Raw genomic sequence first — 26,133 nt, 5'->3', positions numbered from 1 at the left:
TGTATTTGAACCCCCACCCCCACCCCCCACTTGGCTCTTGCTGGAAGCCCCCCACCCCACCCAAATCCTTAAGACCAGCTCACAAGTTGTCTCGCTATAGCTTTCCCAATTTTCTCCAGTCCAAATGAATTGCTCTTCCTTGGTGTCCTAAGTGTTTATAAAACGCGTACGAATTGAGTATTTTTTAAGTGGGGAAGACCTAAGGGTGTGCAAATGCGGAAAGGAAAGCATTTGCGGAGAGGGAGAGGTTTACATTGCTGGTGAGATCGGGAAACAGGCACAGGAGAAAAAAGGATGGAAACGGATCCAGAGAAGACGTCTGCTTGCTCCTTAGGGGTCATTCTCAAGAGTGATGAGAGCTGTCAGCAAGAAGGGATTTTGAGAGACTCCGTGGATGTTTTGAAATAGCTGCGGGAAGAGAGCAAACTGGCAGCGCTTCTTAGAATCAGAAGCACTAACTATTTGTGAATGCTTGCTCTTTCAGGTGTGATATCTCATATGATCCTCAGAGTAACCTCTGCGGTGCCGGTATCTTCATGACCAGAGGAGCAACAGAAGCTCAAGGTGGCGGAGTGATTTGCACAAAACCATGCAGCTAACAAGCGGCTGGGGCCCCAACGCCTCGTTGCTACCGCGCTTCAGCCCCCACGCATGCGCCCTGGAGCACTCCTGGCGCCGCGAGTCACATTATCCGGGGCCATGGAAGAGACCATGGGCTCTAAAGGAGGGGGGGTGGCCTGGGGTGGTGGGGCGGAGTCTGCATCGTTAAATGGGCTGGAAGTTCCCGTGAGTCTTTGCCAGCATTACCCTCCCTCTTGTGCAGAATGGAATATTCCGACTCCTTTAAGGCAAGGCACGCAGCTAAAGCGACCTTTCCCTTGGAGTCGCTATGGAGGTAAGCGGGTTTTGTAATTTAGCCTAGTAGCTGGCGGCAAGGGCAAATGAGCTAGAAGCTTCCTAGTTTCTGCAAAGAACGTTTCGGGAGGCTTATGTGGGGAGTGGAGGGCGGCTCGTGCTTCGTGGCGGGCGCGTCGGTTGGGGGAGAGTCGCGCAGGGGCGCGGGGGACCGAGGCTCAAGGGCCGCGTGCCTGTTTATCCCGTAGGGCTGCTGCAGTCCCAGGAACCTGAGGTCCCCGAAGGCCGGGCCCCCCGCTCCCCGGACCCGCCGTGGGGAGCGCGCCAACCCCGGAGAAGTGGGTAAGCGTGGGTCGGCCTGCACGTGAGCGCGCTTCGCGGGTGAGGTTGGTAATGGGGGCCATCAGGAGAACTTGGCCGACTGTCCCGATGATAATGAGATTAGGAAGTGCCGGCAGAATCGACAACTGACGGTTTTTATGCTTGTCTGATCGCAGTCGCTGAAACCTCGACAGGGTGATTGAACATCACCGCCAGAACTTGGCCCTTAACACGCGTCACCCTCCATGTTCCAGCCGGGAGCAGGATCTCTCCTTAAGGTAGGACCTAGTCCGGGCGGGGTTGGATCTATAATTTGGAACGTTTTGGTTGCTCAAATGCAGTGGAATTGGCTGATAGTTTACAGTTGTAAAGTTTCTGCACTGGACACCGCACCATCACAATGTGTTGCTGAGAACAGCCAACGGCCTGGTTGTTGGTGGAGCCAATTACGGCTTGTTTCCAGGTGGTGTCCGGGTTTCTGGAGTGGTACTGGGGAGTGGGGAGGTGCTTGACTGCTCTGATGAAATCACTTATAGGAAGTGCCGTCAGAAGCGATAACTGACGATAACAGTTCCTGGCTGACTGCAGTCAAGTCCTCCCCAGCTGCCGGTGTCCTGGCGGATCTTGGTTTGAGCAGTGACCTTTATTTTCTGTATTCACCCAGGTTGCCAGTTAGCATGCGATCGTAGCAGCTGAGGATTCGAGCGATGAGTGGCCTGCCTTGAGGTGAGTTTTGATCTCTGGAGAAGTTTAGTGGTTGAGTGAGCCTCCCTGTTACATTAGGTGAAGTTCCCGTTAGATAGTGGGAATTTTATCTGGTTAACCTAATCTCTTGTATCAGTGTAGCCCTTGACCTTTATTGGCAACATCTCTGAGATCCTGATTATGGTTCATAGTGGTCGTGGAGCTGAGTGCAGAGGAAACCCAGGAGTTTCCTTTTTATCTCACTGCTGTATAATCCTGAGCAAATCGCCTATTTGCTGAGATTGTTTTCCTCGTCCTTTAAAATGGCAGCTTTAGGTTTGTGATCTTTATTTTTTTTTTTATTTTTTATTTTTTTCAACTTTTTTTTTAAATTTATTTTTGGGGCAGAGAGAGAGCATGAACGGGGGAGGGGCAGAGAGAGAGGGAGACACAGAATCTGAAACAGGCTCCAGGCTCCGAGCCATCAGCCCAGAGCCCGACGCGGGGCTCGAACTCACGGACCGCGAGATCGTGACCTGGCTGAAGTCGGACGCTTAACCGACTGCGCCACCCAGGCGCCCCAGGTTTGTGATCTTTAAAATGATGTGACTAGGGGCACCTGGGTGGCTCAGTCATTTAAACACCTGACTTGGCCTCAGGTCATGATCTTGCGGTTCGTGAGTTCCAGCCCTGCATTGGGCTCTGTGCTGACAGGTCAGAACCTAGAGCCTGCTTCAGATTCTGTCTCCCTCTTTCTGCCCCTCCCCTGCCCGTGCTTGCTCTCTATCTTTAAAACTAAGTATTTTTAAAAACTGATGTGACTTAAGTGGAGGTTACGATATCCAAAGAAGCCACTTAACACTTCTAGACTTCTGTGGTTTAATTTACAAAAAAGCATCTCCAGGATGTTTCCAAGAACTTCTATTACGATGAACTTGGGAGCCGTAGTTGAGGCTATCCTGATAAGACCTACCTGTTTTGTCTTTGGTATCTGCTGCCTGTCTAGGGGTGCCTGAATTGCCCCAGGTTTTGAGTGCTGGGTTGTCGAAAATCAGCGATCAGCAGTGTGGAGTTGAAGCCGGTGGTGCCACAGCTCAGCCCAAGTAGAGGTAAGCTTTTGTCTGGACAAGGGCCCCCTCCCCCTCCGTGGTAGAATGAATAAGCTAATTTTGTGTAAACTGATACGCAGAAAAAGGATATCAAATGATGAAATCGCCTAAAAATAGCTGGAATTACCGGCAGATTGTGTAGTGTTGAACCTGTGGTTTTCTGAAGATATCTGTGTATGCTATGAATAACCTTTGGTCGGAGTAGAGCGTGAGACTGATACTTAGTGTCTTTGCAGGCTATCTTCCCAGAGAACGGTCAGCCATGCGAGGACCAGTGACCACCATCAGCTTGGACTGAAAACCTAGACTTCAGTAGTTGGTGTGGAAACAGTACTTACCTGAGGCTGAGATTCAGAGCCCGTTCCGTTACCAGCAGTAGAACCAACAAATGTGTTTTTCTAAGATAGGTCACTGTTGGTTTTCTAGTGTTACAAATATATTTCTAGTTCTCCCTTGCCCCAAAGAGCTTTCTGCACTTTTTAATTTTGTATGAATTCTGTTGGGTGAGGGTCTGAGTTCTTAAGCCTAAAGCTTATTTCTTCCTGAAATTAGCATTTCCATGCAATTACAATAAACCAGTACTGCAATAAAGGATGGTTTTTAGTATTGATTCTTAAAAATGTATTTGGAGAAAAGTTTGATTACTGCTGTTAGATATGAGCAGTCCAGGTATTGGCATTTGTCAACATCTGTATGGTCCGGCCTAAGCTGTTCTCCTGTAACAACTTCAGACTTTAAGGGTGAAAGTTCCAAAGCATTTAAGGCATCCACACCTTTGATTCCAGTCTGTTCCCCTTGGGCCACGTCCTTTTGCATAGCCTCCACCTCCTGAAACTATGCTTAGTTCAACCTTTGAGCAGTGGCAGGCAAGGTGCCATAGTCTGGTTCTTGACCTAGCCCCCATCTTGCTGCCTTCCTGAGTTGGGATCTTGCCTGTCACCGAGGCCGGAGGCCTGTCAGGCCGTGCTTCCCAGCTGTCTGCCGTTTGCCTGAGCAGTCTGGTCACCATCTATGGGCTTTTTTTCAGCTTAAAAGGGCTGTTTTCCAATCTCCCTGGACTTGAAGTCTATGCCTTGGGTCTAGGCTTATTGTGCCTAGAAGGCTTGTAGGCCTTGAGTAAGAAGAGCGGGTGAAAAAAAACCTTTGCTTCCTCCCCTTGGGAACCTCTACTTTTGGGAGGCAGTAGATCGGCCAAGAGTTTGAAGTTTAATCTCATGGTCTTGGGTTTTTTTAAGGAGCCCTCCGTAGGAGGTTTTGGGAGTGTGCTCCATATCACGAATTACTTCGGGGACTTTGAAAAATTCTGAGAAAGACCCTTAAGATCCTTTTAAAGGGGCAGTACTCTGGCTTGCACACTAGCAACACAACCCTAGTGAAGGGCTGGTAGACTTTGGCTTGGGGCAGGGGTTATGGTGTAGGGTTTCTGGGTGGGCCTCTATGCATGCCGGTATTTGTAGGCATTCTGAGATGCTCTTTTGAAGGGTGTGGGATGGCTGGGCCTGGGGTGGGGCCCTGGAATCCCAGGTGGAGGTGTGGGCTTCAGAAATGGAGGCGGAGACTGGGAGTGGTTCTTCAGAGCCCCCAGGGCTTTACAGGGAGGAGGTAGAACCTACTTGAGTCAGGATGGAGACTAGGCTCTTGGAGTCTCTGGGCAGCCAGTGCCCCAACCCCCCACCTTCAGCCAGGTAGGAGGGTAAAGATTCCAACCTGCCTTGAGCGGGGGCACATATCTGGGCTATCAGGGTAGCATCTGGCTGGAGTTTGCTTCCCAGAATAGGAAAAACATTCTCTATCAGGAAATGGGAAGTTAGATGTAGGGCCAGAACTGCACTCCGTTCCTGGGGGTGAGTTCTTACATTAGGTCAAGCTTTCCGCATCTCCAAACAGACTGCTCCCACAAATCTGCCTCTCGAGCCAAGGATGATTTCTCAGGAGCAGAGGAGATTAGCAAGGGGGCAGTGGAGACCAAAGAAAAGTGTTAACCCCCTTTCCAGATGCTACAGTCTGGCTCCCGTGGCTGGGGCTGCCCTGGCCAATTTTGGGGGACAGCCTGAGGCCCCTAGTGGGGCCCCCTAGCCTGCCTCAGTCATCTTACTCCACCAGGGTTCCCTGGGGAGGCCCCCCTGCGTCTGTGTCATGTCTGAACTCTGCCTATGTTCTCCCTGCCCTCATGGTCTTCGGCAGGATCCTGAGGGCCGCCTCCAGGGTCCTCCTGGCCCACTGGCCCATCCCGGGCCTCCTCCCCACTGCCCGGGCCCTCGCCCAGCTCCAGGATGGTGGGTAGGTGGCCCTGCTTCGGGGATCGCTTGCGCAAGCTGAGCAGGAAGGGCTGGGGCAACGAGAAGATGTCCACGTTGTTGCCCAGGTCGATCCACGTGACGTTGGGGAACTTGCTGGGGTCCTTGAGGGTGTCGGTGAGGTCACGCAGCAGGGCCCGCGTCAGCCGGTTGCCGTTGAGGGCCAGCGTGGCGAGGCGGGGCAGGGTGCTGAGCGCCGGCAGCAGCTGCCGGACCATGTCGTCCGTGAGGCCGGTGAAGCCCAGCTCCACGCTGTCCACCTGTTCCCCGCAGCGCTGCAGGTAGCTGGTCACCCGCTCCAGGTCCCGCGAGGTCAGCGGGATGCCCGACAGGTCCACCGTGTTGTCCGGGGGGCTCCCAGCCAGGACAGCCTTGAGGCTGAAGGGGAGAAGGCACAAGCGACGTTCAAGCAGGGGGCCTTTTCCCGGGGGCAGCAGTGGCCGCCACCACGGGGCCACCTTCTGCTCTGCAATGCCAGGGATGGGAGAGACAAGGCCCTCTGGTCCCCGTGGTACTACCTCACATCTCAGCCTGGCTGGGCCCGGCTGTCCAGAGCTTGAGGGGCCACAAAGGAAAGAAAGGCCCAGATGTTTCTGCAGTGACTAAGGGTACGTTCTGGGCACCCATAGTGCCTGCCTTTGCATCTTCACTCTTTTTCTAACTACGCGTGTGACCTTTAGTCACGTGACCTCTAACCCTGTGCCTCCGTTTCACCTGAACAGGTGGAACTAATCGCGTACCACAGAGTTGTTCACGAAATAAGGTCATAGGCACAAAGCATTTAGGACAATGCCTTGTCCATGTGAGTTATGAAGAAGTATTTGCTGCTGTCATTACTTGGACTGAGCTTCCTGCGTCCCCAAGAGTGCCACAAAGTCTCCTGAGGCCTCTCTTGCAGGATAATCTTGCCCACCAGATGGGGGGATCCTTAGGGAGAGCCCTGTAGGACCACAGGCAGGGGTGGGGTGCAGGGGCTCTGGGCTTAGGGGGCAGGTAGCTGCCGACTCCTGGAGGCTCAGTGCTCTGCACCCCCTCCCACTCTCCCATCTGCTACTCTTCGCTCTTCCTGCTCCTCGTTCTGTGGCCAGAGCTCCCCATTTCCAGGTACCACATGAGCCCCAGGACTCCAACCATGGGCGGGAGAGGAAGGTGGAAGGGGGCCTGTTTCAAGAGCATATGTTAATAGCAGCAGCCCAAAGATGGCGGCTTGGACAGAAGTCTCTATTCTTGGGATCTGAAGCCGGAAGGCTCCTAGCAGCTGGGTGATCATGGCCAAATGGCGACAGTAACATCCCCTACCTCGTTCAATCCTTCAGCAAGTGTTTGTTAAGCTCCCACTACATGCCAGGCACTGTCCTAGGCACTGGGGTCACAGTAGTGGACAAGATGGACAAGATCCCTGTTTTCACTCTACTCCGGGGGGGGGGGGGGGAGGGGGGGACAGACAACAAACGAGATTGAAGTGAGAGGAGCCTGGACCCATCTGCTCAAGGAAGCCTTCTCTGAGGACTTAATTTGAGCTGACATTGAAAGAAGTGGGCCATCAGAAGAGTCTGGTAAAAGTTCCAGCAGAGTAGGTACATGCAAAGGCCCTGAGGCTGGGAAGAGTTGGTGTCTGTGAGCCAGCAGGAAGGCCGCCTTGTTTGCGGTGAGGGGAAGTGAGAGGTGAGAGGCCACAGAGGAGCGGAGGGCCCATCATGGAGGGCCCTGTTTAGACTCAAGTGGGATGGGAAGCCGCCTGAGGGGAGCGAAGCTGTTGAAATGAAGAATGGGCTGAGCACATGTGTGTGTTGGGGAGACAGGAGAGGAGGCGCGTGGATTCCAGCAGAGCTCGCATTTCTAGCTTTTCAATCCCAAAGACCTAGCTCACAGACTCCGCCTGGCATTCCAGATTCCACAGGTCTTCCTGTCCTGGTCCGTCCCCCTGACCTCAGCCCAGTTGAGGGCTTGCTTCGTGAGAGCCTCACACTGTTCCTCCAGGATCCGGCTCCTCTCCTGGCTTTGGAGTGGGGGAGTCCAGAAGGGAAAGAGGAACCAGAGTTCTTGTGGGTGAGGGAGGGCAGTCCTGCCCCTACCCAGTCTAGGGGAAGGACACAAGCCACTCTGCCCCGGGGTCATTGACAAGGAAGGCAGGGGCGCTCTCTCCAGAAAGCCTTCCTTCCAGGCTCCCCTTTACTTGGCTTCCTATGGTGCTACCTGTCTCGGTCCACACGTTCTGTGTCCCAGCTGCCCCGAACCCCCCAATCTTTAGAAGGTCCAAAACCCCTTGAGGGTTCCCATTGCTGTGTGGGCCAGGGGCACGGCTGGGGTCTGGATCTCCCTAGGAGCCAACCAGGAGAACCGGGGGGGATCCAGTGGGAGTGCCCATGATGAGGGAGCTTGGGGCAAGTTGAGGGCAAAATACAGGCTGGCACACCGCCCCCCCCACCCCTGCAGGTGGCATCTACATGATATTCCTCGGACACTCCTGGCTACCCAAGAACAAAGGAAAGGGGGTTTAAGTGCTCGCCATGGTGATGTGGGAAACTAAGGCAAATGAAAAATTACTCCCTTACTGCCTACAGCCCATTGACAAGTCCTTGGCACAGGCAGAGTGACCGTCCTCTGGGAGCTCAGCTGCCTCCATGATGACACTTTGCTAGGGGCAAAAGAGAACCTTAGCTTAACTTGTCCCAACCTCGAGGATCCTGTAAGTCTACTTCCTTTATCTCAACTCCCCCAAGATACATGCTGGCCATCATACTCCAAGCTTATGGCCCCTGATACACATCTAAAGGGTCTCGTGGCTGAGGTTTTATTAAACGGTAATAAATGGCCTTTCCCTAGCAACAGCTAGCCCTTCAAGGTGCTGGAAACCTTGCTTCCAAAATTCCTTAGAGACTTGCTCTATCCCCGACCCCCTCCCAACCTGAGGTATATAATGAGTTACCCCTCACGACCCCAATGCAGCTCTTCCTGCCGGTGGGTCCTGTCCCTGTGCTTTAATAAAATCACCTTTTTTTTGCACTAAAGACGTCTTCAAGAACTCTTTCTTGGCCGTCTGCTCCGGACCACCCCACCATCACCCCAAAACCTCATCACCCATATTCCGCACACCAGGAATTAGAAACTCCTCCCGTCGGCCTCCCCACCCACCCCTTCTGAATGGGCCCACACTCGCCAGCTCCGCATCCACAGACAGGGGTCCCGCCTGCAGCTCCCCTCATGGCTCTCGCCCTTGTGGAATGCCCTCCTTCAGTCTCCCCTCCTTCGGGCACCTTCCAAGACCAGCCCTCTGGTCTCAGCTCCTCCCTTCACCCCCCCAGGGAGGGAGTGTGGTGTAACACCCGGCCTGGCATGGGTTCACTTTGGGCTACTCTGGAGGGGGAGGGGAGGCTGGGCAGGGGGCAGGGCAGCTCCACCTCAGGTGACCGTGACTCACCAGGCCTGTGGCTTCCTCTTCACCAGCCCCCGGTGCCGCCTCCACTGCGAGTGGGGGCTGAGGTGGTAAGTCAGCTGCCTGCACAGCTTCTCCGTGGCGCCCAGCGCGTCGCCTTCCTGCAGAGACGACCACAGGCAGGGGGTCCCTGAGGGGCAGGAACAGGCAGAGGGGCCCAGGCCCTCACCTCCAGCTTCCCGTCTCCACTGGAAGAGCACGACGCCCCCAGGCTGCTCACAGAGGCCTGTCCTGCCGGCTCACGGTGGGACCCCCTTAGTAGAGGGCAATGGCTGCCAACAGATCTGCCTCATGTTCTCGTTTCTGTGAATTCGTTGCTATCGTGGCAAAATCGAGATTTACAGAGACCTCTGAATTCCAGACAATCTGACCGTTGACCAGAGCTGAGTGCTGGCTGACCCCCTAGCCAGTATTCACCCTGGTCTCTGCCTCTCCCCAATGTCCAGGGCCTTTCTGCTCACTCATTTGCTCAACAAATATTGACCGAGCACCCCCTCTAGGTGACAGGCACTTGTCCTAGGAGCCGGGGATGCAGCTGTGAACAGATGGTCCCGCACTGGTCTTTCACATAGTAAAGACGAAAGGGAAATACTTTCGTGGTGCCTCCGGGGGAAAAATGTCAAAAGTGGGAAAATAAAAGAATGAGGAGGCCAAGTCTTTTCCCAGCCCACTTCATTCATCTACTCTAATCGACCTGGACAATCCGCATTTTTTCTTTTTTTTTTTTTTCTTTTTTTTTTTGATACCCAACGTGGGGCTTGAACTCACAACCTCGAGAAGAAGCGTCGCATGTTCTACGGACTGAGCCAGGCACTGCAGGCCCGTCCCGTCAGCAGTTTGGAGTTTGAAATAACTGTCTTGAATTGTGTCCCAACCAAAGTTCTTAAATCTGGGTCCTAATCGCAGGTACCTCAGAATGTGGCTGTATGTGCAGAGTAATTAAGGTAAAATGCGGTCATTGGGGGTGGGCCCTAAGCCAGTATGACCGGTGTCCTCATGAAAAGAGATTGGGACACAGACATGCACAGAGGAAAAGACCATGTGAGGACACAGGGAGAAGATGGCCATCTCTAGGCCAAGGGGAGGACTCAAGAGATCAACCTTGCCAACATCTTGACCTTGGACTTCCAGCTATCAGAGCTATGAGAAAATAAATCTCTGCCGTTTAAGTGGTCTTTTGTTATGGAGGGCCTAGTGAACTTACACTGGGTTCCAGGGGGCATCAGAGAGATGCCAGAGAGACGCCAGCTCTGTCCCAAGGGACGTCAACCCCACAGACGGTCACCAAGCCCTGGGGGAGGGAGGGCCAAGAGGGAGGGCTCTTGCCAGGTGGCCCAGTGCTAAAAGCTGAGAGCCAGCAAGTGCTGGGGCTCAGATGCAAACCCACGTGCGGAGAGCAACATGTGTGTGGTGAGGTTCAACCATGAACCTGTGACCAGGGCTCAGCAGAGTGCCCGGCGCTCAGTAAAGGCCAGCTTGATGGCCTGTGACCATCGTCACTCTAACGGAGAAGCAGCGTATTGAGTCGTTAAGAGCACAGACTCAGAGCCAAAACCAGTGGATCTTCCCCCTCGTTTTGGTACCTCCTCTGTGACCTCAGGAAGTCGCTTGGCTGTGAAGGGATAACAAACTAGAGTCGCGGGGCACTTTGTGAGGATGAAAACAGTTACAACTTGTAGAGTGCTCTGACTGTAGCTCAGCACGCAACTCTCCAGGAAAGCCCACTGGGTAAATACCGTGCTGTCCTGAGCGGGTAAAGAAGGAGGACTTCCACCCAAGGCTCAGATTCGAGTTTGGCTTTTAAGGGCTGATACGGGTTTGTGATTTTTGCATGGAGAGAGGAAACGAGGCATCCCTGAGTGAGGAGGAAATGGGTACAAAGGTTTTGGTGTTGGGTGTATTACGGGGGCAGGAGTAGGTGACAACCTGGGGTCCTGTCACTTGTCGCCACCTCCACGGCTACCACTTGGTCCAAGCCACTACCATCTGTCACATGGATTACTGCACACGGGCGTTATGCTAGGACTTTACGGAATCCCCACAACACCCCAGAGCAGAAACACTTTCATTATCCCCATTTTGAAGAGGAAGAAACTGGGGCGCCTGGGTGGCTCAGTCGGTTGAGCGTCTGACTTCGGCTCGGGTCATGATCTCGCAGTTCACGGATTCGAGCCCCGCGTCGGGCTCTGTGCTGGCAGCTGGGAGCCTGGAGTCTGGAGCCTGCTTTGGATTCTGTGTCTTCCTCTCTCTTTGCCTCTCCCCCACTCGCACCCTGTCTCTCTCTCTCTCTCTCTCTCTCTCTCTCAAAAAATATATATAATTAATTAATTAAAGAGGAAGAAACTGAGGCCTACAGAGCAGGGCTGGGGCTGATGGGAAGGCAAGAGAAGACCTTGAGGGCGGGAGACGAGAGAGCGAAGAGGCAGGAAAAGGGGGTGTTGGGTGTCCAAAGAGGCGAGGCGTCCGAATGGGGATCCAGGAGACACAGGCTCGAGAGTGAATGCAGTCGGTTTAGACAGCACCTCTGGTCTCTGGTTCTCCAAGAACCTCACTTCCTACGGCCCACGCCTTCTGATAAACAAATGTCACCTGTCACTTCAGGCGATTACACGTGCAAACCCCTGGACTGCACGTTCTGATTCCTAGACTCAGTCTCTTGCTGAACCTCGTCATATGGGTGTGTCGGGAAGGGCTGAAAGTGACGGGGGCCGCCACGCTTGCCTGACCTGGCACGGGGCGGAGAGGGTGTGGGCTGGGAGGCGATGAGGACAGGTCCGGGCTGTGGGCTGGGGAGCTGGGTGGAAGGCAAGGGGCTCCCGGGGAGAAGGGACAGAAAGGCAAGGCGGGGTTAGTGTCCAGCTCATTTGGAGCCACGTGAAGGATCTCCTGGAAGATGCTCCTGGAATTATGAGGCTGGGGCTCGAGGCACATTCATCACATTCATCAGCCTCTGATGACACCCTCCCCCTCGGCCCCCCCCGGCCATGGAATGAGCTAAGGGGGAGGACACACTGGACACAAAGGGATGGAGAAGGCACAGTGTAGCCCTGAGCGCCAAGGAAAAGGGAAGAGTCTGCGGGAATCCAGTGAGGAGGCCTCGGCCAGAAGAGGCTCAGGGAGGGGCGCCTGGGTGGCTCAGTCGGTTAAGCGTCGGACTTTGGCTCAGGTCATGACCCCGTGGTTCATGAGTTCGAGCCCCGCGTCGGGTTCTGTGCTGACAGTTCAGAGCCTGGGCCCTGCTTCGGATTCTGTGTCTCCCTCTCTCTCTGCCCCTCCCTCACTCGTGCTCTCTCTCTCTCTCTCTCTCTCTCAAATATAAAAATAATAAAAGTAAAAAATAAAAATCCCTGCTGCCTGTGGCCAACCCAGCATGGGTCTGCAGCTTGCGTGCGGGGCTTGTTTCAAAGCTCCGCAGGTGATTCCCCCTGTGTCGCCAAGGTGGAGAAGCACCAGTTCAAACGCTTCAAAGACAAGACGGACCAAGTGCGTGAGACTGGGTGGTCCGCCCGGCTTCACTCCTGGGACCACTCCGGGGAAAGAACATCGCCACCCTCCCACGGCACCTGCACCAAAGCTGAGAACCGAGCTCCTCAGCTTGGGCTCCTCCTCCAACCACTTCCCAGGGTTGCCAAAGTCCGGGGTCATCCTCTGGGTCTGAGCGGCTGGGCCTTGGAAGGAAGAAACAAAGAGAGGAAAAGGCGGCAAAGCAGCCGCCGCAGTGCGCGGACACGGCCACAAGGGGGCAGCCGCGTGCAAGGCGCGGCAACGCGTGGACCGTGCGCGGCCGCTCCCCCACCTGGGAGACTGAGCAAGCCCGATTCCTCACCAAGGACAATGGATACGGTCACCTCACCGCTGACCGGAGACTCAGCGCGAGCTAGTGTCCTTCCAGAAGTGAGAGCTCCCCTCCACTATGTAGTTTGGACTACATACACAACAGCCAACATTTGCTGCGCATCTACTGGTCGGCGTCGCCCCTGCATTGTATGCACGACCTCGTCACAATGCAGTTAACTCGCAACCATCCCCTGAAACGGGCGCTATTATCCCCACTTTACAGACGAGAACTGAGGCTTACGGAAGTGGAATAGACTGGCCAGCCCCATAGCTTGTAAGATGGAATGGGGACTCCAAGTTCGCCTCTGAGGCTGGCATCCTTCCCGACCTGCCATCCCGCGCTGCGCTCTGCGCTGCCCTCCCGGGGATACGCCTTTTGCTTTCGGTGGGTTCAAGGTGTTTCTCTCACTTGCACCCACAAAAGCCGCCTTAAGCAAGCCCATCTAATTTTCCCCCAGCTCCGTCCATTTTCGAAGGCCCCTCCCGGCCTCCCTCCTGCGGAGAACAGGACAAAGCAAGGGCTGGCCCCGAGTTGGAGAAGTCAGGAGAGGGTGGGGAAGGGAGAGGACGCAAGGAGAGGGAGGTGGCAAAGGAGGAGGAGGAAGTGCCGTTTCTGCGTGGTTTCCAGAAACAGCCCCCTCTCGGTACAGAGCAACCACGCGCCCCTTGTGCAACGTCGACCGAGGAGTTTGAACACCGGCGCCGCAAAGGAACGGGGTCCGCGCGCCCTGAGCCCAGCAATGCGCTCTCTGCAGGGCCCGCTCTCCTCGTCAAAGTGGTGAGGCCCAGCAGCCCCTTTGTGCAACCCCATCCCGGGCCGCTGCTGATTGGCCCAGAAGCGGGCACTAGCAGACCGCAGCCAACCAGCCGTGTCCTGGGGACGGGACACACCCCCGTCTCCTCCCCGGGCTGGACGCCCCCCCCCCCCCCACCTCGAGGAGTAAACCCGGAGCCCCTGGAATGGAGACGGAGGCCGGGGTGAGCTGAGAGGCGGGACGGAGAGATGTCTGCCCTGCACTATAGTTCTAGCCCCGCCTTCCAAGCGTGGCTGTCTTTGGGCCCCACAAGACAGCTGCATAAATTCTCTTCTTAGCTTGAGGCAGCGTGAGTGGGTTTCTGTTACTTGCGACAGTCCTAACCCACGCCCGAGGCTCAAAGGCGGTTTGTGGAATCAATTCTGCAGCCCTTCCTCCCACCCATGGAAAAGGAAGAAGAAAGGAGAGGGACACGGTGCAAGCCAGGGGGGACGGGGCACTGCAGGGTGGGGTGCGGGTCCCGCAGTGCCTCTTCCGGCCTGACCATTGCCTCTGACCCGGGCCCTGGGGGAGAACCTGATGGACTCTCACTGGCTTGTCAGGAAAGATGCTTAAGGCCGACTGCAGTCCCCTCCAGGAGGGGGTCCCAGCAAATGGACACTGTGACTCCCACCTGCCATCCTGGCTGCCCCAGGCACCTTTGTGTGCTCCCGCTGGCCCCAAACCAGCACAGCCCCCCACTACTACAGCCCCAAGGCTTCCCTCACTCATTCACAAATTCATTCATTCATCAGATATCGACTGTCCTTCCTACCGCTCGCTGGATGCTGCTCTAGATACCGAGTTCTCCTGGCTTTTCTCTTTACTCCCTTCTTGGAGTCCACTGTCTGCTCTTCTCGGTGCCTGGAAGGCTGAGCCTATAGACAGCATCACTGACCCTCTTGCCCCGGCTTCCAGTCGGGTTCAGCTAATGAGAGCGATTGGAGCGAGGTCAGAGGACAGGAGGAAAGGCCCTTCTCTTCTCATTCCCTTCTTGTTTCAGCCTGTGTGGTAGTCAGCCTCCAAGATGGCCCCCACCACCCATCCTGGCCTCCTGTAATAGCCCCCTTTCATAGTCTCCTTCCACACCGCATCAGGGCCGACCTGAGCGGTCCATAGAATGTGGCTAGGTCATAAGAGATATTGTGGTGTCTGCCTTGCTCTTTATCGGATCACCTGCTCAGCGATAAGCCAGCTGCCACCATGTGAGGAAGTTCAAGAGGTCCTATGGAGAGGCCCGTGTGGCAAGGAGCTGGGGGCTCCTGCCAACAGCCAAGGGATGTGCCATCCGGGAAGGGGGTCTGCCAATCTAGAACCACTGATACTCTCTGTCCCTGTCTCAAAATAAATAAATAAATAAATAAATAAATAAATAAACAGACAAACAAAAATACTGCATGGTTCTAGAAGCAGGGTTCTGGCTCCCATGTCACGGCTTGCACCCACGGCCCTTTCTGGTAACAGCTTCCCGCTGCTGCTCATCTTTGGGTGTCTCAACATCCCCTGTGGGCTTCCGTGTGGCCTGCTTCTCCCCGGGGCCCTGCCTGGCGCAAGAAGTAACGGCGCACGAGACAGATGCCATCTCTTGCCCGTTTGGAATCGACATTCTGGTGGAGAAGGCGGGCAGTAGGTTAGCTCACGCGTAAGCAAGCCAGAGAACTTCGGAGACCAGCGGGTAAAATAACGCAACACACAGCGCAAAGGCTGGCCGGGACGACTCTGCGAGCTAGGCTGGTCAGAGGTGGCCCTGGAGAGGACACAGTCGGGCTGAGTCTGAACAGAGGGGAGGGCAGCCCAGCCAGAGAGGGCAGGTGTGGCCACAGGCCACCGCAGCGTCCCTAAGGGTCAGGAAGGATCTGGATGCTCTGGGCACAGACAGGAGGGCCACGTGGCTGGAGCAGAATGAGCGGGGCGGACAGGGAAATAAATGACACAGGAGATGCAGGCAGGGGCAAATAAAGAGTTTGGTTTCAGCCTACAACGCGACGCCACAATGGAAGGTGTCTCAGGGAGGCGCACGTGTGATCCAGGGTACCTTGTGGAGGATGAGTCTCTGGCTGTTCCCAGAGCATAGAGGGTAGGAGGCAGGAGCAGAGGCCCAGAGTCCAGGTGGAGACTCTGACAGCAGCCCTGAGACGGGGGACGCGGGGACCAGGAGGGCCTTGGAGAGACCCCAACCATTAGGGAATCAGGGCTGTTGGAACTTGCTGGCTGTGGCGGGCAACATGGCTGTTCCGTCCCAAACGCCCTTGGATCCACGTTTCCCAATTTTGTGCTTCTGTCTGGACGGACCAGGTGAGCCAGCGAGACAGATGTGCCTGGGAGCTTACGTCCCAGGGGAACCCATCTATGGTTCGAGCCCCGGGGTCCTCGAGGGACCAGGCCAAAGCCACCTGCCCTCCTCAGGATGGAGCCTGGGCTGGCCTGGCTTCCCTGGGACACCTCCTTAACAGATCGCTGTCCACACACCCTCATTTTAGCGTCTGCGTGCGGGGAACCCCATTGCAGACACGATGGGATAGATGTGAGGGGCTGGAGCTGGGGCCCAGGGAAGGAAAGAGCCTCAAATTTCCCACTAAGTGACCTGTGCTCACAGTGGGGGAGGGGTGGTGACTCACGGGCTCCAGGGCACAAATGTCCAAGAGGTGGGTGACTTTTGAGTCTGAAGCTGGGCTGTGGATTAATCAGCACACAGTCACGGGCGGGATGGGGTTCTGCCCGTCCCCTTCCGCCTGGGGACAGGCACAGACCCACCCCTTTGCCAGGGCCCAGGCCACCTCCAGCTGGGACACAGGTCAAGAAAATGGATGGGACTCATTCAAGGGGGTCGTCTTAGTGGTGGGAAGGGTTATTTGTCTGGTGGATGCTCCACCAAGGCTGGACCAGGAAGGGTTGCTTCCTTTGTCCCATCTCACAATTGAGGGAGACGCCCCCTCATAGTTGACGGTCTTGACATCTCTGTCTATAACCTTAAGGCTCACACTTGGGTGAAAGAGCTAAGAACGGGAGGTCCTGGCCAGCCCCAAGGCAGTCATGTATTGGGGGTGGGGCTGGGGGCTGCCCTTACCACCAGCCTCGGGGCCCTAGAGTCGGGACCGCCCATCTCGGCCTCCACCCCAACCAGAAGAGTCCTTCGGAAGGGCTTCTCCTGCCACATGGCCTTAGATATGGGCAGGGGAATCCGCCAGGCTCCCGGGCCTCCGACAGGGCTGACGCCACCGGCTAGCTCTCGGAAATCCGGAAATCCGAAGCCAGACCCTTGTTCTCCAAGACTCTGAGGCCACTGCCGGCCTCCGTGCCCCACAACTGACGTGCTGGGCCCGAGCACCCTGCTTGGCACATGATTGGTGCTCGATGACTGAATTATACCTTAGCTTCTGCGTACAGGGGCTCCTCCATGCCAGACACACGGCGTCCTTCTCAAGAATCATTTCTCCGACGGGTCCACGGGAGACGGTGTTGTTATCCCCCTTTGGAGCGGAGGAAGATGAAGTTCCGGGGTGCCTGGGCGGCTCAGTTGGTTAAGCGCCAACTCTCGGTTTCCGCTCAGGTCATGACCTCACAGTTCGTGAGTCCGAGCTCCACGTCGGACTCTGCACTGTCAGCCCAGAGCCTGCTTGGGATTCTCTCTCTCCCTCTCTCTGTCTCTCCCCCACTCTCTCTCTCAAAATAAATAAATAAATAACCTTAAAAAAAAAGAAGAAGAAGAAGAGGCCAGAGAACTAGCTAGTTTTCTTTCTGCCACGTGAGGCCACAGCAAGAAGGTGGCTGTCTGCAAACCCAGAGCAGGGCTCTCATCGGAACCCGACCATGCTGGGCACCCTGATCTTGGGCTTCCGGTTTCCAGAACTGTGAGCAACACATTTTTGTTTTTTATAAGCCACGCGGTCAGTGGTAACGTGTTGTAGCGGCCTGAGCTAAGACAATAACAGGGCCCTGTGGTCGCCGCCCAGACGGAAGGGATGGAACTCAGCACAGAATCCCTTGGGCCACCTCTCCTTCCCGCCCCGTCCAGTCTCCTGAGGTCCGGCATGGGCAGGCAGGGAGGGAGGAGGGGGGACGGGTGCTCAGGCTGTTCCCGCACAGACCCCCCACCTCCAGCCCCCATGCAACCCTGCGAGCCCCCACTCAAGCCCTGAGAGAAGCTGCTGGCCATTGAGGGACAGTGCAGAGATCCTGAACAGCCGGTCCCCACTCTGCCCGGAACTGGGGTCCAGATCACATCTGGAGTGTAACCTTTATCCGATGACTTCATTGCCTGAATCTGGTCTTCCTCAACGTTAAAATGGGCATGAAAATAACATCTCTCCCAATGAGCTGCTTTGAGTGTCACCCCTTCACCTGCGGGCATCTAAGTTCTAGAAAAGGCAGAGGTCTGGCACCTGCGAGGCCTACGGACTCTGGTCTCAGCTGCTCCAGGCTGAGCCAGGTATAATCTGAATGAGAAGTGAAGGTGACTCCAGGCCCAGCCGGTCCCCCCCCCCCCCCCCCGCGGCTCCTGGCACCCGCCCCTCTTCCCCGGGCCCGAGGCTCCCAGCCTGCCAACCGTCACTGCCAGCTTTTTCTAACCGGCACATATTTGAGCCCAGCATCCCTGCCTTCTGCTGTGTCCCACCACCAACCCTCCCCCACGCCTGCCACCGACCAGCTCCCAGCCCTTCAGAACTCACTCCTCACCTCGGAGTCCTGGCTCCAAACAGCCCCAGAAGCCAAAGTCAAGGCCCTAGACAAAGGCCCAGATGGAGGCTCAGCTCCAGAGCAAGGTCCCAGCCCCCTGGACGACTATGGGTCTGAAATTCACCTCCTCCCTCTTATCCTAGATCCTACTTTGAAAGCACGAGCTTCCCTCAGGCACTCCTGGGTCCTGCTCCGGCTTCCCTGCCCCTGTTCCGCGCTTCTTTTGGAAACTGCTAGAAATTGAGGGATGGGAGAGAAAAGCTCCAGGGTGGGGCTGCCCCACCCCGGCCCTCCCGGGCCCTGCCAGGGCAGCTCTGGGTGAGCCGGCCCCGCACCCCGAGAGGGAGAGGGGCAGAGCCTCCCATCCGGAAATGTCCAAGCAGTACCTGCCTGCGGAGCTGGGGACCCCGGAGCTTTTCCCTCTCAGCTTCGGAAGCCAGTGGACGTGAGCAAAGTGGGTGGGTGGAAAATGACATTCAGCCTTAGGCAGGGAGACCGCTGGGAGTGGTGGGGACTGAGGCATGCCGGAGGCAAGCAGGGTCCCTGCGCCTAAGGCCTGGCGGCGGAGACAGGGCCGGATCTGAGTGGTCTCCTGTCTGCCCTCACCCCTGCCACCTCTGCTCTTACGTGTCGTTGTGCGAGGTACAACCTACGTGACTCTACGCGGTGGCCCTGGCCCCACGTAATAGGGGACGCTACTCAGCTCCAGTCCTATAGAAATGAGGGCTTCGTGTTACCAGAACTTCCCGTTTTTCGAGGGTAGCTAAATATGGAGAACGTGTGAAATATTCTGAGTTTTACATGTTGGCAGTGAATTCGGATTTAATACACTCAGGAGCCAAACAAATCCCCTGCTGATCATGCTGATCTCTGCTATGGATGCTGGGCCTTAGGACAGGGCAGGCATCAGGCCCGCTGGCTTGATGTCTGCACAAGGGGCTCGTGCCCCTCGGCCCCAGGCAGTATCGACCAACCCTCCTGGGCACTGGGTTCTCTGGCAGAAGGGCGCCCGCCTCACACCCCCAGATCTGGCGGGCTCAGACCACAGCTGCCGTACCGGCTTGGGGCAGTGGATGTAACGGGCCAGGCTGATGATGAGGTCGTGTGTGATGGGGTCCACCAGGTTCCGGAAGCTGGCGTAGCGGTACAGAACGTCGTCCAGAGAGGTTGACTCCATGCCCAGGTCCTGCAAGAGTGAAGGACGCCCAGAGGTCAGGAGCGGCTCAGCCCTGCCCCTCGAGTCCCACCCAACAGGCCCAGAACAGCCCTCTGCTCTGGAGGTGGCTCAGTGCCCCGCTCCAGCACCCGGGCAAAGGCAGAGACCACCCCCCCCCCCCCCCACACACACACACTCCCTTCAAGGTTTCCCAGCTGCAGAACTTCCCCAGGGGGCCAGGGAAGTCCCTGCAGAGATGGCCTTCCCAGCGCAGGGATGTATCTATCTCAAGCTCTCCAACCTCTGGACGAAGGTTTTCATGCTTCCTGAGGTCATTTTTACTCCTCCTTCTTGGTGGTCCTTTGTCTTGAGGGGCTTCTGAATCGTGGAGTTGAATGAGAGGCTGTCAGGTGCCCAGAAGAAAACCCCGCCGGGGCTCCCACAGAAAGGGCATCAAGTGGGGGCAGAGCTTCCCCAAGCTTGAGGAGGGACAAGGGTTTGGGAGTCACCACACACCGAGAGCCCCAGTTGGGGGCCTCTGCAGACACCCCTGGCCTTCCCAGCAACGGACCCCATGGGCTTGGCCCAGAACAGTGGCCAGTGTGCATTAGGACCCAGGGGCCCGACTCCAAATGTTCTGGACTGTGTAAGACCCAGAGATTCTTACACAGCCCCAGGGAAAGGGCAGGCTCCCCAAACAGGACTAAGTGTGAATTCCCCACCAGTCAAGCCTGCGGAAGCTTGAAACAGCGTTAATCACTTTAGAGAAGTATAGAAACATGGGTTTCTACCCTAGAGAGTTAGAATAAACTTTATGCCCTCTCTGTGTGAAAGAGCAGGGGTAAACCTTGTGTCTTTCCTTGAGCGCCTTGCCCCAGTCTCTGTCGTCCTCTGGTGGGAGCTACGGTTTCTGTTCTCAGCTTGGTGGGTTGCCTGAACCAGGCAATGGTAACATTCCCACTCTGGGGGAGGAGGGGGGACTGCCCCCAGCCCACTTTGAGGACCACGGGGGCCACTGAAGGTGGACAGGGAAAGCAAGCACCACCGACTTCTGCCGCCCTCACCCTACGGCCCCTGGTCCCCTGAGCTACACTTGAAGCTGCCCATGCACAGGCCAGAGAAGGGAGGATCCCAGCCTGAGTTCCCAGGGGCCAGTGCCCTGGGACATAGGAAATGTGTGCTTAGTGGGTGAGTCCCAGGAGGGGTTTGCTCCCTGCCATTTTGGTGGTGGTGGTGGTGGTGGGGGGGTGTCCTGAACTTTTCCAAACACCTTCCCGTGTGATGCTTAGAAATCCCATAAGGCAAGTAGACTGCGCATCATTATTCCCAATTTACAGATGAAGAAACCAAGGCCCAGGACTTCAGGAATGGAACGTACGACATGACGACTGTGGTCATCGCTGCTGAGTGAGCGCACATCCTAAGAGCTCTCATCGCAAAGAAGAAAACATGGTTTTTCTTTTTTTTCTCCCGTAACTACATGAGGTGAGGCGATTAACTCAGCTTACTGTGGTAACAATCTCACAGTGGCTGGAAGTCAAGCCGTGAGGCGGTACGCCTTAACCTTACACAATGCCATAACTTAATTATCTCCCAGTCACAGGGCGCCTGGGTGGCTCGGTTGAGCGTCCGACTTTGGCTCACGTCACGATCTTCTTTCTGGCTCATGAGTTCGAGACCCGCATCGGGCTCTCTGCTGTCAGCTCAGAGCCTGGAGCCTGCTTCGGATTCTGTGTCTCCCTCTCTCTCTGCCCCTCCCGCACTAGTGCTCAGTCTCTCTCTCCAAAATAAATAAAAACATAAAAAAATTTTTTTTAATTATATCCCAGTCACAGTGAAAGAGAAACAATCACCTATAATAAAGATGTTTTTAAAGAAAAATTTCGGGGCGCCTGGGTGGCTCAGTCGGTTAAGTGTCTGACTTCGGCTCGGGTCGTGATCTCACGGTTCATGGGTTCGAGCCCCGCATCAGGCTCTGCTGACAGCTCGGAGCCTGGAGCCTGTTCCAGATTCTGTGTCTCCCTTTCTCTCTGTGCCCCTCCCCTGCTCGTGCTCTGTCTCTCTCTCTCCAAAACAAATATTAAAAAAATTTGTTAAAAAAAAAAAATAAAGAAAAATTTCAGGAATGGGTGGGGGGAGTGGCTATGTGTCAGTGGGGGGCGGGGAGCTCTTTGGGGATTGCTCTGGTTTATCTGGTTTATCCGAAGTGAGTTGGGCTGGAGGCCGGATGAACGTGCAGGGAATGCCGTCCTGAAGTCCTGAGGTTTGGTGGTGACATTTTTAAGAGCAAAGAAAGGAAGGATCTTTGCTTCGTGGATCTGGCCGCGGGCACCTGAGTCGGTTAGGTGTCTGACTTTGGCTCAGGTCATGATCTCTGCTGTCAGCATGGGGCCCACTTTGGATTCTCTGTCCCCCTCTCTCTCTGCTCCTCCCCTGCTTTCTCTCTTTCTCAAAAATAAATTAACATTGAAGGCCTTTGCAGACCCAGATACAACACTGTTGTGGACCTCGGTCTCTGCCCTGACTTGTTCTATCCCTCAGCCAGCACCGTATCCTGGACAAGCTACCTCATATCACTGGGTCTCAGTTTCCTCATCTGTAAAATGGAGCCAGGGACCCTCCATCATGAGTAGGTGAGGGCAATAAAACCAAGTAACATACGTAAAGCCTCTGGCAGGGGGCGCCTGGGTGGCTCAGTTGGTTAAGCATCTGACTCAGGTCATGATCTCAAGGTTAGCGGGTTTGAATCCCCACATCGGGTGACCTCGAGTCCTACTTCTCTCTCTCTCTCTGCCTCTCGCTCACTTGCACCCTCTCTCTCTCTCTCTCACATAAAAAAGAAGCCTCTGGCAGGGAAGAATACCACCAACACAGCCCTCCCCACCCTACCCTCCTGGCCTCCACCCCCCTCCCCTCTGCAAGGCCCCTCCTCTCCTTACACGATTGCTCTTAACCACTTCTTGGACCACAGACCCATTTGAGAATGTGACAAAAGCCATGACCTCTCTCTTTAGAAAACTCGAGATTTAGGCCTCATGGTCAGCAGGGTCAGGGCACGTGTGATCTCAGAACACACACTGTTACTCAGTAACGTGCAAAAATGCATCCTTGTGGCAGGAAGAGGCTGGGAATGTAGGAAGGGGGAGTCACAGGGCCTGTGTTCTAGGGTCTTAGAAGGCCCATGTGTCAAAGTGCCGAGGCTCCCCTTTCCTGGGGCCGTGGGTGAGGGAAGTGGACGGTCCCATGGGTGGAAATGGAGGGGTGGTTATTGCCACGGCCAGAGGCTGGATTTGTGGCCACAGGAGGACAGAAGATAGATTTATCTTTCTTTTCCTGCCTGTCCTTTGGTGAGATGTCGACTTCACGCCAGCCTCTGCCTCCCCTGTTTTGTCCCTGCCTGGATGTCCCTGCAGAAAGCACCAGATTCTAGGTTCTACCCAGCCCCCACACACTGTCAGTCTGTGGGCAACAGACTTCTTCCCTCTTGGGATCTGTTTCCCCGTCTGTGAAATGGGCAGATGAACCACACTAGTAGTTGCCAAACTCTATTTCCAAGATCTTGGGGCTGAAAGCAAACAACAGACAGGCCAGAGGGGTCAGCAAGCTCTCGACAGAGCAGGCCACCCTTCAGTTAAAAACTACAAGACCACAAACAACCCCCCAAAGTAGTTCTGTTGCCAAAGCCAAGTCTGAAAACCCTGGACTGGTTGACTGCCCGGGCTCTTGCACTCCTACCGGCCCTGCCCCCTCTTCCCATTTCCCTCCTTTCCAGGCCAGTAGAGGCCATGCCATCCGGGGAGGACCAAGAAAACCCTCGTTGTTAACCCTGGAGGCTGGAGCAGGTCTGGGGAGGCGCAAAACGTTCTTCCCAGAGCCCCTCGTGGTCACTCTGGGCACCCAGCCTGCTGACGGTGGCTCCAGCTGTGGGGGCTGCTGTTGTCTGGACTTGTTTAGCTGTTGCTTGGGAGGGGGGTGCCCAGGGGGAGGAGAGGAGGGTCTCCCCAGGAAGGCAGACGTGGTCCTGCTCAGCCCTGCCCTGCTCACTGTGCTTCGGGTAACTGTGGGTCATGCCACAGCCCTCCCCGTGAATTGCAGCCGGGGTGGGGCTCCTGAAGGTCCCAGGGCTGCGGGTTATGAGAAGCTGCAACCCGGAAAACCAGATGGGGGCTGGACAAGGGCGGCTGCACATTTTATTGCTGTTATTTCTTTGTTTCGACCCCATCTAGGCCCACGAATGCTTGAGCTGCTTGAGGATATTTCTGGGCTCCTAGCTGTCCTCCCCACCCCGCTCTCCAAGGCTAATTCATGGGGGACGACTGTGTCACAGCTTTGCTCTGATGGCCCCACTGATGCTGCCCAACAGGGGCCTCCGACGTTAGGAGGCTCTCGAGAAGGGATGAGGCGAGGCGAGAGGTAAGCGGTGCCTGCTGCGTGCACGGGGAAAAGACCCAGATCCACACGGGGCTCCTCCAGGCCACCCTGGGCACAGCCTTGGACTTTGGAGGGGCTGGTCTGCCTTGCAAAGTACCAGGCAGTAAAGAAAACAGCTTCCTCGCTATGGTCTAAACAGCGGCATCTCTAGGAACTGGGCAAGCAGGGTTCCTTATCAGAAAGCTTGGGGACATCAGCGGGTGTCCCTGGGTCACTGCCGTAGGCAGCTTTGCTTGGAGAGTGTCACCAGCAGGGGACCAAGGTGGCCAGTGGCTGGCACACTCCATCTCGTGTAAGTGGGGGCCCCATGGTACTTGAGCTTGAAGAACCAGGTTTGGGGACTCGTTCCCGTAGGAAGACAGGTGATGGACCTGAGGTTAGGGGTAGGGGTATGGCTTTCCAAAAAGTGAGCAGAGATCTGTGTAGACGAGCATTTCTCCAGGTGTGGGCTATAGTCCCGTTCAGGGGCTCTGTGAGATCCTCTTTTCTAATGACATGTCAGCGTGACCTACATTTTCTTTGCAGACTTCAACCCCGACAAGCCGTTGCAAGAGACCGAATGCAGAAGCAGCAGGTATGAGAATCCAGCTATCTTCTGTCAAGCCACACGTTAAAGAGATTCGAAAAACTGTAAAACAATGCCACGTCCCTCACTGAATGTTTTTCGTTTGAAAAATGTAGTTATTTTTGTCAAAATTTATTTCTTGCACATGTGAGATTATTAATTTTAAAAGAATGAATAAATAAATCTTTTTAATTTTTATTAAAAATTTTTAAAATTATGTATGCTCAGAGAGCGAGTGAGTGAGCAGGGAAGGGGCAGAGAGAGAGGGAGAGAGAATCCCAAGCATGGAGCCTGACGTGGGGCTCAAACCCAGAACCATGAGATCATGACCTGAGCCAAAAACCAAGAGTGGAGTGATTAACCGGCTGAGCCACCCAGGTGCCCCAATCTCTCTCTCTCTTTTTTTTAAGTGAACTCTACACCCAGCGCGGGGCTTGAACTCACGACCCTGAGATCAAGAGTCACACGTTCTACCAACTGAGTCTGCCAGGTGCCCCGAAATGAATACATAAATCTTTAAAACACTTTTGTTTGATTTCTTTTTTTTTTTGTTTAACATTTATTTGAGAGAGAGAGAGAGAGAGAGACAGAGCATGAGTGGAGGAGGGGCAGAGAGAGAGGGACACACAGAATTCGAAGCCGGCTCCAGGCTCTGAGCTGTCAGCACAGAGCTGGAGACAGACTTCGACCTGAACCGAAGTCAGATGCTTAAACCAACTGAGCCACCCAGGCGCCCCTTGTCTGATTTCTAATATGGTGACTAGCATCTGTTAGATCTAACCCACATAAAGAAAATCTCTTTTTGAGGTCCTCAATAATTTTAAAGGCATAAAGTTTCCCCAAAACATTCAAAATAGAACTACCGTGCAATCCAGGAATCCCACTTCTGGGGACATATACAAAGGAGACGAAAACAGACCATTGATGAGTTACACGCATTCTCATGTTCATTGCATTATTCACAATAGCCAAGAGGTGGGGACAAGCTAAGTGTTGGCTGAATGGATAAAGATGTGGTACACACACACACACACACACACACTGGAATACTATTCAGCCATTAAGAAAAAGAAAATCCTGCCATCTGCGACCACACGGAAGGACCTTGAGGGCATTATGCTAAGGGAGATAAGTCAGACAGGAAAACAAATACTGCATGATCTCACTTCTATGTGGAATCTAGAAAGGACCAAACTCAAAAACACAGAGTGTAATGGTGGTTACCAGGGGCTGGGGGTGAGACACGTGGTTTAAGGGTATATACTAGCAACTAGTAGATAAGTAAGTCTGGGAGATTTAATACACAGTACGGTGATTGTAGACAACACCACTATTACAAACATTAACCTTGCTAAGAGACTAGGTCTTTTTTTTTTTTTAAGTTTTTTATTTTAGAGAGAGAGTGTGAGAAGGGCAGAGGGGCAGAGGACGAGAGAGAGATAATCTTTTTAATGTTTATTTTTGAGCAGAGAGGGGGGAGGCGGGAGCGGGGGCAGAGGATCTGAAACGGGCTCTGTGTGGGGCTTGAACTCACGAACCGTGAGATCATGACCTGAGCCAAAGTAGGGCGCTTAACTGACTGGGCCACCCAGGAGCCCCAACAGCTGGTATCTTTATAACCATGTCTCCAAGTCACCAAAGGGGCATCCCCCTGTGATCCCCTTTAAGACTCCAAAAATCCCTTCGTGGTACCTCTCCTGTGACCCCAACTGTTCCTCAGTGTCTCATCTCCATCCTGCCAACCCTCTCAGGCTTCCCTTCCTGACACAAATCGACTTAACTTCTCTGGCTGACCAACCCGCTCCCCAACCAGAAAGTAACAAGTCTTAGCAAACATGGGAAGAAATGGGAAACCTTGTGCTTGCTGAAGAGAAGGTGAAACGGCACAGTCACTGTGGAAAAGAGAATGGCATTTCCTCAAAAAATTAAAAATAGACGGGCGCCCGGGTGGCTCAGTCGGTTAGGCGTCTG

General features: G+C 54.9%; 1 protein-coding gene, 1 long non-coding RNA gene and 3 other non-coding genes across 7 annotated transcripts in view; 4 read left to right on the top strand and 1 right to left on the bottom strand.

The window, feature by feature from the left end:
* Positions 1 to 845: 845 nt before the first annotated feature.
* Positions 846 to 3,560, top strand: LOC144614369 (uncharacterized). Its single transcript, XR_013552088.2, has 6 exons — positions 846 to 895; positions 1,104 to 1,197; positions 1,353 to 1,454; positions 1,841 to 1,902; positions 2,867 to 2,969; positions 3,206 to 3,560. It is a non-coding gene; the product is annotated as an uncharacterized LOC144614369 (long non-coding RNA).
* On the top strand, positions 1,278 to 1,348 carry LOC132674975 (small nucleolar RNA SNORD49). The gene has a single exon (XR_009608653.1). It is a non-coding gene; the product is annotated as a small nucleolar RNA SNORD49 (small nucleolar RNA).
* Positions 1,690 to 1,760, top strand: LOC132674974 (small nucleolar RNA SNORD49). Its single transcript, XR_009608652.1, has one exon. It is a non-coding gene; the product is annotated as a small nucleolar RNA SNORD49 (small nucleolar RNA).
* On the top strand, positions 3,062 to 3,135 carry LOC132674976 (small nucleolar RNA SNORD65). The gene has a single exon (XR_009608654.1). It is a non-coding gene; the product is annotated as a small nucleolar RNA SNORD65 (small nucleolar RNA).
* LRRC75A (leucine rich repeat containing 75A) overlaps positions 3,377 to 26,133 on the bottom strand; it is a 46,085-nt gene continuing 23,328 nt past the window's right edge. Inside the window, exons 2-6 of one of the 3 annotated variants that reach the window (XM_078437714.2) lie at positions 19,068 to 19,196; positions 18,397 to 18,437; positions 18,161 to 18,243; positions 8,688 to 8,803; positions 5,284 to 5,644 (exon numbers count right to left, since the gene is read on the bottom strand). In XM_078437714.2, the coding sequence (XP_078293840.1) occupies positions 5,390 to 5,644; positions 8,688 to 8,803; positions 18,161 to 18,243; positions 18,397 to 18,437; positions 19,068 to 19,196 (624 nt within the window). In that variant the 3' untranslated portion in view covers positions 5,284 to 5,389. Of the gene's footprint in view, positions 5,645 to 8,687; positions 8,804 to 18,160; positions 18,244 to 18,396; positions 18,438 to 19,067; positions 19,197 to 26,133 lie in introns of all 3 variants that reach the window. The other 2 variants (XM_078437715.2, XM_078437713.2) reach the window with 2 other exon arrangements.

The sequence above is a fragment of the Panthera onca genome, chromosome E1, assembly GCF_046562875.1.
Source record: "Panthera onca isolate mPanOnc1 chromosome E1, mPanOnc1 haplotype 2, whole genome shotgun sequence".
Classification (NCBI taxonomy): Eukaryota; Metazoa; Chordata; class Mammalia; order Carnivora; family Felidae; genus Panthera; species Panthera onca.
This window is presented reverse-complemented; position numbering and strand designations above follow the sequence as displayed.